Below are 13507 nucleotides of genomic sequence, written 5' to 3' on the forward strand. Positions count from 1 at the left end.
CAGAGACAAAAGAAAGATACAGGCAGTCAAGATGAAATTTTTAAGGAGTATATTGGGGAAGACTAGAAGGGATAGAATAAGGCAAGAGAAGATCTGACAGATAGTCGGGGTAATGAATTCAGGACAGGATAGATCAGGCACTAACGAGATGGTTTTGGGCACATCAAGAGGATGGATGCAGAAAGACTACCAGTAAGAGCTTACAATGCACAGGAAATGGGATTAAGGCCAAGGGGGAGACCAAGATGTCAGTGGGTTTAGTAGTCCTGTTGGAAAAGAATTGAACCCACTATTCTTTTGGAGGATATTTTGCACCAAACTCCGACATTTGGTGGGTGAACTGGTGCTTCATGAAGAGTGTGTGGCCGACCCCCATGGCAGAGTGGTTAGCACATCGTGCTATGATGCCAAGGGTCCTGTGTTTGACTCCTGGCCTGGGCATGAATGTTTGTAAGTGTCCATTCACCAACTTCATCACATTATCACTCATTCCCATCTTTGCAAATTAGCCAAAAGTGGCACAAGAAGCAAAGTAAAATAAAGCCAATCAATCAATCAATGAAGAGTGTGTGGATGTTATGCAGACCAAATGCATGTGTTATGTGAGTTGAGATAGCCACACAAATGGAACCATGTCTCATCTGCGAACCATGTGATAAACAGTGTGCCAGGATCGTGAGCAACAAATGCCTGAATCCAATGACAATGTTACACACTTTCTTGCTTATTTGACTGCATCAACTGCTAAACAGCAATGACCCATATGGCTTTAGCTTGGCTTTATTTGCAGCTTGCCGATACATGGAGTATGAGTACTTAGTCCCCTGCTGCAAATGCTTTCAGAACTTATGGGGTAACTGCTGCAGTTGTGCTTCAACAGCTGTCAGCAGTGCAGATGAATGATGCTTGCTTGACAAGTGCCATTTCAGAGTTCCCTTGAGGAGGTTTGTGAACGTCAAATTCCCTCTGGTATGCCCTTTGTGTAGCTGTGATCGAGTTTGTAATCCAGGAAGTTTTCACAAGAAATACCCATTACTGTAGCATGTACTGCCTCTTCACAGAAACTGAGGCAATATGGCGATGACAACTACCAAATTCTGCACAGCTGTGCACTCTCTCAAGGATATAATAATCTACCAGCATTAATGATTAATCTTCCTGTTTACACAAAAAGAGAAAGAAGTTTGTTAGTTCCATTTGAATCACTCAGTGAACATGATTGTCCTACATACTGGGACAGTATGCCCTACTTCTTGCTTATAATGATATTGTCCTTTGGCAAGGGGGATCAACTGTTACCAAACTAGTTTTCACATGTTCTCACTTAACCTTTTTTTTCTGTTTTAAAAATATTAATTTATCTCTATAGTTTAGTATCAGTTCTATCTTGTTAAATGAAATTATCCTCTTTAGTTTGATAATGTTATTTATATGGATTAAAAATGGTGGTGAAATTGTGTTTCTAATCACACATTATTTATCTTTAATAGGTATATCCCATGCATTTATTTGAACACTTGAAGGGAAGAAATTATTTTGTTACTGAGATGTTCCTCAACAAACTGGATTCAGATGACGTTGATCCCAATTTGAAAGTAGCAATTCTTGAGTTTATTATTGCCTGTTTTAAGAACAAACCAGAACTGGCAGTAATGTTCATGAATGAATGTCCACTGTCATGGAGATCAACATTTCTAACCAAGGATGTGAGATATCGAGCCACAGAGAAAGGTGGCTTTTTGAAGTTTGTTGTACGCTTTTTGAAGAATGCATGTGAGGTAAGATAATTGTAAATGTTTACATTATAACAGTTGTTTATTTTTGTTTTTTTATGTTGTTTTGATCCTACTTTTGAATAATTTGTGATGATCAGATGAATTCGTTGAAGGGACACTCACAAATTCCCTTGACCATCATTCACATATTTTTTTTATTACATTAAATTCTCGTAATTAGAACAACAATAGTAAGAATAGACATAAACTTTTTCAGGCTTACGTATCAAAACTAACAGTTTGTTATATGCAATATTTAGGTACATAGGCTTAACTTGGTAAGGGCAAGAGGTGCACTTTCTCCCCAAAATTTGCATGTTTATTAAAATTTACAAGCTAATAGCACTTTTGTTAACCTGGACATGAAAAGCAAAGTAATGAGTAATTTTTATGATTTTGCAAATGTAACAGTTAAGCAAAATAGTCCTAGATGCTTCTTTTATGGGATAGAAAACTTTTTGATTCAGTCCCCCCTACCCAAAGTTAAGCCCTAAATTTGATTCTGCCCATCCCCAAAAGTTAGGTCCTAAGCAGGGGTTTATCCAGAATGTTACATCAGCATCCAAGGTTTCAATCCTGGCCTTTGTGTGTGTCATTTCATCATTTTTTCACCAATTTTAATCTGCGATCAGAAGTATGCGAAGTACCTGAAAATGAAGTACAAGTTTGGGCCGCCCTCCGTCGGGTACACTGGCAGTCAATACGGTGTTGGCCCACCCTTAGCCTTGATGACAGCCGTCACTCTCGCAGACATACTTTCAATCAGGTGGCAGAAGGTTTCCTGGGGAATGGTAGCCCATTCCTTGCTGAGTGCCAAAATGAGAAGAGGTATTGATGTGGGTTGGTGTGGTCTAGTACAAAGTCAAGAGTTCCAAAACATCCCAGAGATGTTCTATGAGATTCTAGTCAGGACTGCACAGGCCAGTCCATTAGTGGGACATTGTTGTCATCAAACCGCTCCTCCACAAGCCTTGCAGTATGGACGGGTGCTCGGTCATGTTAAAAGACACAATGGTTATCCCTCATCTGGTCTTTGTTGGTAGGCAGCATGAAAGTGTCAACGTAAGCTTGTGCCGTGACATTCCCACATAAAGCAACAAGGGAGCAAAGCCCCGTCCAGGAGAAACATCACCACACTGTAACCCCACCACCCCCGAATTTCACTGTCAGCACTATACAGGCTGGTAGATGTCGTTCACCAGGCACTTGCCACACCCATACCCTACGATCGGATTGCCACATTGTGTACCATGATTCATCACTCCACACAACGGTTTTCCACTGTTCTATGGTCCAGTTTTGACACCACACGAGGTGGCATTTGGCATTTGCCTGTGTGATGCTTGGCTTATGGGCAGCTGCTCAGCCATGGAAACCAAGTTGCTGCATATCACACCGAACAGTTATGGTGCTTGGAGTAGATCCTGATGCAGTTCGGAATTCTTGTGCGCTGGTGGCGATGGACGATTGATGATTATGCTGTATGACCCTATTCTACACTCGACAGTCTCTGGAGTTTGACATGGGAGGTCAGCCTGCACACTTCTGAGTTATACACATCACTTTAACATTGGAAACAGTGGACCTAGGGATGTTTAGGAGGGTGGACATCTCATGCCCAGACTTCTTACACAAGTGGCACCCAACCACTTGACCATATTGAAAGTCCACGAGTTCCTCAGACCATCCCATACTGCTGTCTCACACTGTCTGCAGACTATTGAGATCGCTGACCATGTGTTCCACCTGGTAGATTGCAGTACTGTGTCGCCCCTCTATGATAAACACACATTTCGCAGTGTGTTCGGATACTTTTGATCACATAGAGCATCCTCATTCCTCATGATTAGCCAAAAGTGTTAGAAAAGCAATGGTAAATAACAAATATATATATAAAAAAAAATATCATCACAATGCACAAGAAATAGTTACTGAGTTACAGGGGAGTGGGCGACAATGTGTCTTTCTGTATCGCACAACACTGCTGGAACCTTACCTTGTTGATGTAATCGAATACAGTGCCTTTCACATTCAAGTTGCCCATGCAGTGGTAACTAGCATGCTGGGCAGTGATAACGCATCAGCCGGCAAACTGAATGCAACATCTGTGTAACATAACTGCTAGCTATGTAATGAAATAAGTTCATACAATTGCATTGACAGTTGCAATTAAAATGAGCACGTACCTTGTTTCAAGAGGTGTTGGAAATGATGTCCTCCTGCATCCACACATTTACGGCATATTTATAGGAAATTTTCACTAACACATCAGTTCTTCTTCCGAAATTACTTCAATTTCTCTCCTGATATTTTATTTAAATTCTTCTAATGTATGGCTTCAGGTTTAAAAGCTTGGTAGCTTGTCATGAAAATGTCTGTTTCTTCTGTAAGGCACCGGAGGGATTTTTGAGGAGTATGTTCCAATCGTGCTCTTGTCGTCATCTAGTTTCTCCTCAGTAAGCACACGCTGTTTCACGCTTCGCTTCATATTAAGAACAGACCCTGTTTCCCTAAATTTGTTCACAAGTTTTCGAGGAGTATTTCTGTGTGGAACAGGAACATCGGAGAATTCTGCTGCAAGACATATTCTAACTTCCCTTCAAGAATGCGTAATGGTGTAAGAGTCATACATAAAAATTCGGTGTTTTAAATTGTACATATCATATTTACGCGTGTATAATGCGCACTTTTTTCCAAAATTTTTGCCCCCCAAAACTGTGGTGCGTATTATGCATGGAATAATTCGAACACCCAAAATGAAATCACACATTTTTTTTCACTATGTCACTATGTATAACATGTATGTATCTACAGATTGTCTTTCTTTAGCAATAATAATTGTAAAAAATAACTTTTAAAAGTGAAATGACCATTTTCCATGAGTTTTCACTAAGTATTGGAAAGTTTTGCGACATCGAGAAAAGAAGAACCGTTCTGGCGGCATTCAAGCACGCGACTCCCGTCACACGGGAGGCATATCATGCGGAATTTTTCGCTGGAGAAATAACTTCCACAAAAATTGTTTTTTGCACTCATTTTATTTGCACTCATTCCCTTCACAAGCACTCTACTGCTCGCAAGTGGGTCTGATCTAAAAATAAACACCAGACCATGCTTCAGTGATATCCAATAGCACTTGACCTCTGCCCTTCCCTCCCCCAAGTGCACCGCAGCCGATGGCCACTACCCAACATGCCAGGCTTGTTTTGCCATTGTGATTTCGTTTGCTCTTGAATGTGCGAGAAGAGATCGAATATACTTGGATGTTATTTTAAATCGACCTTGTAGTGGACAACTTCCAGTAACCGCTTTCACTCAAAACGTGTTTTTTGTTCCCTGTAACACTTCATAAAGAAGCGAAAATGTTAGAGATAATCAAAGCCACACAGGCCAACTAAAGATTGTCAAACCTCTTAATGCATTTTCATCCAGGTTTCCGCAAAAGTTCACTTCGATCTTACGTGCATCATAACTCTCGTTTACCACTTTATACATTTCCATAACTGTGCCGATTTCCTAATATTTGCCAAAAGTGCTCCGTTGGCCGAGTGACTTCTCCCTCTTTTCTTCTCAGCAAATGTTTAGGGGGGGGGGGCAATTGCTCATGTGTGCACACAGGATGATTACAGGCAAGGGTGGAAGTGGATCACTCTTCCTTTCCTTTGACTTCTAAAATGGGCAACCTGTTCTGGATGCATTCTTGAAAACGAATAAAAACAATAGACAAGTAAAAAAAAAAGGTGCCCCCCTCTTCCCAGCTCATTCTCCACCACTGGTCTGCACGGCAATGTAATAATTGCAGAATTCAGGTCCTATTTTTCTCTCTCTTTTTTTAATGCTATTGAAATATTGCCCGTATTATTGGCTGTTGCAATGTAAAACGTAAAGAAAGGGTCATTTCTTTCTTCTTCACACAGATGATAAAAGTTCCACCTTCGACAGTTGCATTATCTTTGAAATACGGAGGATTTTCCCTTTGACCATCTGTTGCTCGAACTTCCAGCCGGTCGCCTTGTTTTTACGCTGCAGCTGGCGCCAGTGTTTTGTCTAGCGTCTGGGAAGTTGTCGCTTGCCGATAACAGCAATGACTCATCCAGCGTGAAGGGAAAAGTCATTGTTTTGAATCTTGCCAAGCAGGTTTGATTTGACGATAATGAAATTCGTAATGAAATTCGATCTTCAGAGAGAAAAACAAGAGTTAAAACAACTTCATGTTCTGCACCTTCTTATAAACAAAACTGTAAATTTTATTTTACATCTGGCACAAGGATAAACTTCCTGAACACTCAGAGCAAGGAAGTGCACACAATATAATCGCTGCTTATCTTCAGAACCATTCATGGGGAGGAGGGTGCTCAATGTGTAAGCTGAGAACGATTTAAAAAAAGGATTCAATGTATAAGCTGAGACCAATTATCGTCGATTAATGTGAGAGTAAATAACGATCTCCCATTTTGATATCTGAAAATGCGCAGGTTTCATAAAGCTTGTTTTGTGTCCATTTTATGCTTTTGGGCTAATTGGGACTAAATATACAGTTTCACTTTAGTGAAATCCAATTTCAAAAGAAAATGATTATCGAGTGCGACACTGTTCAATGTGTCTTAGAATACGCATTGGGTGCAAACAGATTGCAAGTTGCGTGTGTCCTTTTTCAGGCTGACTTACAATGCAAGTCGAGGAAGAGTATGGACTGCTCCCTGGAATGGGGTGGGGGTGAATTAGAAGTTGGTCGAAGGAAGGAAAACAACATTTTTACGATGTATTTTACATAGCCGAACCAAAACAAAATTTACAGCCCCACTTTTTTTTTGTGCCTAGAAAGGTAAGATTTTCCGAGAGATCTTATCTTACCAGTTCATCTTGTAACAGACAATGCTCTAGTAGACCCGTATTAAATCCAACATTCATTCTGCCCGATTATCTCCCGATAATTGTTATTGGTGCAAATTGCAATAACGACCCCTTCGAAATAACTACCTTTTCCCCGGGAACTGTGAAAGGTCATTGTATCGAGAGTTGACTGTAACAAATATGAAGGTAAAATAATTACGTCAACACTTAACAAATAGAAATAACTACTGTATATTTACTGCACTATTGCAGCTTGACTCACGTAAATAATGTTTACACTTAATTTCGTCATTCACTCCCAGTTACTAATACAAGCTGTCTGAAATGTCCTCACTTCCATCCATCTTGTTCGATATTCCCGTTACCTTAAAACTTTGGATCACCATTTCCAGAGAGATGGAGTTCCATGCCTCACGAACCCATTCACAAACAATCGGCAGCGACGTATGTTTCACCCTCCCGCTTGGTGAGAGTTCATGCTGCGTTGATGTCATCCATCTATTGTAAGCATCACGCACTGCGACCTTGAAAGGGCGGTTGATAACTTTGCTCCCTCCTCCTATGAAAAGCCTAACATCTGGAAGTTCAAGGTAGTATGGTGAATGCAGCAGCTACGAAAGCAAGGAAAATCTCGTTTTTATGACCTACTGATGAATTTGAAATGAAATACGTAAATGTTAGTCCGACACTGAGAAAGCCATTTCTGGGACCTGAATTGTACTGCGCATTATATAAGAGATATATTTTTTTGTTGCTTTTCCCCATCAAAAACGAGGGTGCGTATTATACACACGTAAATACGGTATATGGTGAAATTATTATACTGAAGAAAAGTGTCAGTAATAAGTAGTCTGAGACAAAACAATCTAAAACACTTGTTAACACCATAACACTTCACAAACACATGCAAACTGGATACCAGCTATCTGGATACTGAAGAACTGACATGTCCAGTGCGAAAGTCAGCATAAAGCTATGGGTCTAAATGCTGGCAGATGTGTTCTCACTGCTCCACGTGCTAGCTGCCGCTGCACGGGTGACTTGACCATGAAAGGCACTGCATATTGTCAAATGACTTTTCCTTGAGCTACAATATGATTAAACAAAAATGTCCTTTGAGTTCAGATATATGAAAGTGGACTGACTGCATGTGACAACTTCAGAAAAAATAATATGCTGGCAACCATGGAGGGAATGGAGACAAGAATATTTCATGAGAGCCAATCACATTTTCACTTAAATATGCATTTTACATTAAATATTTGAGGCAGGTCATCATTTCAAAACTGCTCCTTGTCTGTTGTGGGGAAGGATATAAAAGATGGGAAATGAATTGTCAGACTGGGTGGATGTCACATTCTTCTGTTCCCTTCTAGCATCCTCATTGTTGTCATGTCACTATTGAGAAAGTCAACTTTTGAAATGTTTCTTGGAAGTGAAAATGCTATGATCCCAGTGGTCCCGGGTTTGAATCCCAGTCTGGGCCTGGATGTTCTTCATCAATTTTATGATATCACTACTTATCCTCATTGTCATGATTAGCCAAAGTGGCAGAAAAGTAATGGTACATAACAAAAATCAAATTAAAAATGTTAGAAGGAGGTGAGAATACATACTGTATTTAATTGTGTGTATCATGCGCTTTTCTTCATAGTGTGGTTGGAAACTAAGGAAAAATAAATGACAGCTTTAAGAACACAATTCTCATTCTCATTGAGGCCCATACCAGTGTACAGCCTGAATGGTGCATGCTACGTTAAAAATTGAAGCACATTATATTTAAAACCTCATATTGCCAAGAACTTTACCCTCTTTCCATTTTTTGCCATCTACACCAATAACTCAGTTGTCCTATTATCAGACTTTTGAACCACCCTGTATATTCACAGATTGTCAAAAAGTGAACTATTAATATTATTATTATTTCATGGGTTTATTCTGACACTATTTTTGATTCCACCATTGAGTTCTGGTACCTCCAAAATATAGGGTTTGATGCTAAACATGATCACATAGCTGCAAGTGTTATTTTTAGACTTTTCGTGACCATATTGGGCACCATATCTAATATTATGGGATAAAGTGGATCTTTTTAATTTCTAATACTCTTGTAAACTGCAAATTATGTGAAAATAAGATGCCATGAATGATAAATTTTTGCTATGAATTAACATTTTGATGACGTCATTACAGACAAATGAGTTCTTAAAAACTTGGGGTCTGTGCCAATTTAGGTTCAGTAATGAATGTAGTATCCACCCCAAAGGGCATGTTTTCTGCAGGAAGTGAAATATTTTCTGGCAATTTGCCACCATTATCATTGCCTTCATTCTATAGAATGATGGGATCAGAACCAGTCACTTTGCAATTAATTGCTGGGTGATGTAAGCTATTCATCATTCATCCTCGATGATGAGAGCATTCGTCATTAACATGATGAGTTAATGCTTGGCAGTGCGAAAGGTACAAATAAGATTTAGGAACTTAACAACTAGAAAAGACAATGGTTACTTGTTGGGTTTTATGAACCTTTGAACCTGAATCATGGCTGGGTTTAGGATAGTTACGATGAATAAAATAAACTAAGTCCTCTTGCCTTCTCTATAGGTTGACCAGCGCATCGTCTCACTTTTGCTCCCCTGCTCTCCTAACCTCTTCTCTCTCCTCAATTCCAATCCAAAGTCAGTCCCTTCTCTGTTTGTCTCACCTCTATATTACCCAGGCCATGGAGCCCTTCCTCCATGCCGAATCGTGATTTTAATTGTCACTATGCAAACTGCTGACTCCATAGGCAGAAGAAACTACCTATTTCCTGAATACCTCAGGAGGTTTGCATAGCACAACACTGTGCATTGTTTACATGCCTCAGAGGTTGAGACAACTGAGATAAACAAGTGAATGCCCTGGTCAACATGAAGCATTCAGAGAGGCTTTTAAAATAAAATACAATCTTATGGATTGATACAATTGTCTTTGACTCTCTATCACAGTTCCACTGTACACACTCACTCGGGTTGATTTCTCATGAACAGTTAGATTGGGAGGTACTTCTATTGATACAGAGAACACACCAGTGCCCTCTGCAGGTTGCTTGAAGCAGCTGTGTAGCCACTGTAAAGCTTAATGTAGAAAATTAATAATTATTTATTATTTCCTAGCAGTTGTCAAAGCAGTGTACAAAAAGTATCTAGTATGAAAAAGATTTTAGGAGTAGCTTAAGCTCATCAGGAGAACCATGGAAAGTGCTTCTCGAAAAATCTAGAAAATACATGTAATGTGTGCCGTCCCACGTGGCAGAGTGGTTAGCACATCACACTACGATGCCAAGGGTCCCGGGTTCGAATCCTGACCAGTACATCATCACTCATCCCCATCTTTGCAAATTAGCCAAAAGTGGCACAAAAGGTGAAGTAAAATAAAGCAAATCAATCAGTCAATCAACATGTAATGTGTGTTTTCTCTAGCCAGTTATTTAATTATTCAGTATTTGTTAATTTCTTTGAAGTAGCTAAATTGAATTAAAGGCAATAAAATGCATGCATTGATTGTTCATTATTTTTAATTTTTCAGGATCCATGCCTTATCCAGCAAACTTTGTATGCAGCTTGTATCACTATGGTTGAGACTTTGTTGATAAGTGCTAAAGAAAGTGCTCTTGAATTCTTCAACAAGTTGCCTACATTCTGGCATGATTTTTGTCTTATACTTATTGTTGATGAGAGGTATGTTTTGTTTGTTGGTGTGTCTCTCTCTGCCTCTTTCTTTCTCTCTCTCTTTCTCCCTCTCTTGCTCTCTCTCTCTCTCTCTTTCTCCCTCCCTTTCTCTCTCACTCTCTCTCTCAGTGGAAATCAGAGTGTATATAGATATAAAATTTACTGGCCGTGATAACTGATATTCTACTAATCTTAAAATAATTAGCAAATATTGCATGATAAACCTAAATGATTCATTAGCTTCATTAACTTGTTTATTTTTTAGTAGGTAACTGTAATTTTGGTCCACCCTGTTGGTATAGTCGTAATGCAATTGCCTTGTATTAAAGGAGTCCTAGGTTCAATCCCCAGTGCAGGCACATTGCACAGTGCTTTGGATTACACTTAAAACTTTCAGTGTAGTCCAAATTAGTTTACCTGAACATAGAGTGGACTAAAAACAAACTTTTGTGTCTGCAATTACATTCATCTTTGGTGCTGCGCATTTAGAAATTTGCTTTACAAAGTCATAACCATAACAATTTTACTCTTGATCACAGGCTTTTTGTAGAAATAATAGCAGGAAGTAAGCCAGTAAAATTATAGCCAATATAAAAATAAAAATGTAATTTTATCACACCTTCTCACTTGAGGCAATGGATATATTATCAAGCATATTCATTGCCATATTCTCTATTAATAATTCTACTTCCAGATATAATAGAGATGATTGATTAAAGTTACCTTACATGGAAAGTATGGAACTTCAAGGGCAGTGCTAACAGGAAGAAAAAGTGCCCTTCACTGATACATATCTCACAACTTTTTTTACATTACTTACATTCATACGGGTGTGGATCAGCACTTTTAGCAGCCAGATGCATTTTGAATCATATTACTTTTTTAATATCTCATGTTGGTTAGTATAGTGTACTGTGAAGCAATGGTCCCTGAGATTGAATCCTGGGGAAAATATTGATGGCTACAGTAGCGTAATAGTTCTCGGATTGAAACAAAGTAGTCTGAGAAACATCATTTTTTTGGGGGGGTGTGCCGAAATGCATGGAACATTTTATGCAAGATTTCTGAGAAATGATTGTTTTTGGCTTTAAAAAGTTGTCCACACATCTCGTTTTTGCAGAGAAAGCTCAGCGTATTTTGGGGGCAGAAATTCGAAGATGTCACTTTCAAAGATACACACATGTATCCTATATTCTGAAAACTTAAATGTTCAGATTCTTATTTATTAGTATGTTAAATCAAAAAGTTCTACATTGCTAAGTATTGGTAATGGGATAGAAAGCAGTTTAGAGATTAGTAAATATGAGACTAATAAACGGGAGACAGAAAATTGGAAGGTGTCTTACTGGTATCAAAGTAGGAGACAACCCCCTAGTAACTCCGGTACATATTCAACCAGAATGTCTAAATTCATGGTTAACCTTCATCAGCACAATTTACCTTGAGCGCTATAAATATGACTTCAAGATAAATAATAAATGAATACAGTAGTCCAAGGTAACAGCAATGTGGCAGGTACTTTCAAATATTTGTCTGTCAAACAGAAGAACAAGCTGCATATATAATATCTTGTTTTCTTTATAATATATATGTATGTTGTATATGTAAAGTGGATGAAAGGAAGGTGGGCCAGAAGGGCTAATATAAAAAATGAGAAGGAGATAGGAAACAATCACCAGACATGGGAAATGCTTGAATTTCCATGGCTTCAGGCTACATCTTCAGCTGTATGTAAAAGATGGCAGAAACTTAAGTTTGTGTTGGACCTGGTGGTGGTGAGAGAACCATGTTTATCTGTGCCAACTGTCCATATTTGCTGTGGATCTTTTATTTTCTTCAGTGAAAATGCAGCCAAGCCACGAAATTAGAAACTTCAATTTTTTTAAGTGTTTACTGTTTCCATCTCATATATAAGATATGTATGCATGTGTAGTTAGCTGTTTATTTGGTAACACTGTGACTGAACATGAGCACCAAGTTATCTTAACTAGTTTTTCTTGATCATCTGTGATAGCCTTTTTGGTTGAGGCTATATTAATGCTTATATTCAAGCATTCTGTGTTTGATCCTTAGTGGAGGCATTGTTCAGTTGCTCAGATGCCACTATAAACTCTTACAGGCTGTATGATAGTTCGCTCTCTCTTGCAAAACATTATTACATTTCACAATTCTGATGCGTAAAGAATGTGAAACTTTGATTTATGATATTCAACAAAAAAGTTATTGTAATGTTAAAATAGAGAATCATACAATCATACAACCTGTAGATCCAAACTGACCTTAAAATTGATTTGATATAAGCTTTGTGTAATCTTTTTGTACTTAAAACTTTCATGTCTATTGAGAATATAAAGATCTTTGCTGAAGGTTGTTTCTGTATTGAACAGGGCTTGAAATGTTCTAATTTTAACAAGAAACTCAATATGCAGACCAAGGCAGAATTTATTTTATTTTAAAACATAAACTAAACGTTGTGTTTCAACCTTCTAGCAAGGTCTTCTTCAGACTCTGTATCAAATACAAATGAAATAAGCTACAAAACAGGAATATATATATATACACCAAAATCACTGCTCTCCAGACACAAGATTATTAGAAAATTGTATATCTGGAACATTCCTTTTCAGGTGGTCAGTTGAGTTTTTGGTTATCATGGAAACAAGGCTTAATGGTGTTATCTAATTTTAACTTCAGCAATACTTTATATTCATGACATTCATATTTTGAGACACACAAAATGTATTTCATACACTCAGACTCTTATAGTTTGATTGTGTTTGTAGGCCTTCTCTGGTGTGTTTTAATTCACCATAACCTTTTAGTAACTACTAATTTTATTAGGTCTATTCATTCTGTTGATCATCAATAATTACTTGTTCATTTTATAAATTATTTCATAATGGTTTGTGCAAGCACTCGGCTAAACAGGTTTGCTATTTTAATGTTGTATAGCCCAATAAGATGCAACATTAATCAACATATCATTTTCCAGAATCAAACCTCTGTAATATTGAGGTACAGAAGTTACATTCACATATTTGTTAAAGAAATAAAAATAAGTGTATTGTACATTATGTCCATGTTTCTTCTTTTTTGTCACCTATTATTTTCAAGGACGGCAGCCTGCATTATCTCAGTGTGAGCTGATGTCTAGGATGCAGGCTA

At 38.2% G+C, this 13507-nt stretch overlaps 1 protein-coding gene across 1 annotated transcript in view; it reads left to right on the plus strand.

Moving 5' to 3' along the window:
• The window catches only part of LOC145984176 (nucleoporin NUP188-like), a 174515-nt gene that overhangs the window by 99116 nt on the left and 61892 nt on the right, over positions 1-13507 (plus strand). Inside the window, exons 13-14 of the mRNA XM_083117667.1 lie at positions 1491-1778; positions 10200-10351. Of these exons, the coding sequence (XP_082973793.1) occupies positions 1491-1778; positions 10200-10351 (440 nt within the window). The remainder of the gene's footprint in view (positions 1-1490; positions 1779-10199; positions 10352-13507) is intronic.

This window comes from Lepisma saccharinum, chromosome 2 (assembly GCF_977018435.1).
Source record: "Lepisma saccharinum chromosome 2, izLepSacc3.1, whole genome shotgun sequence".
Taxonomy (NCBI): Eukaryota; Metazoa; Arthropoda; class Insecta; order Zygentoma; family Lepismatidae; genus Lepisma; species Lepisma saccharinum.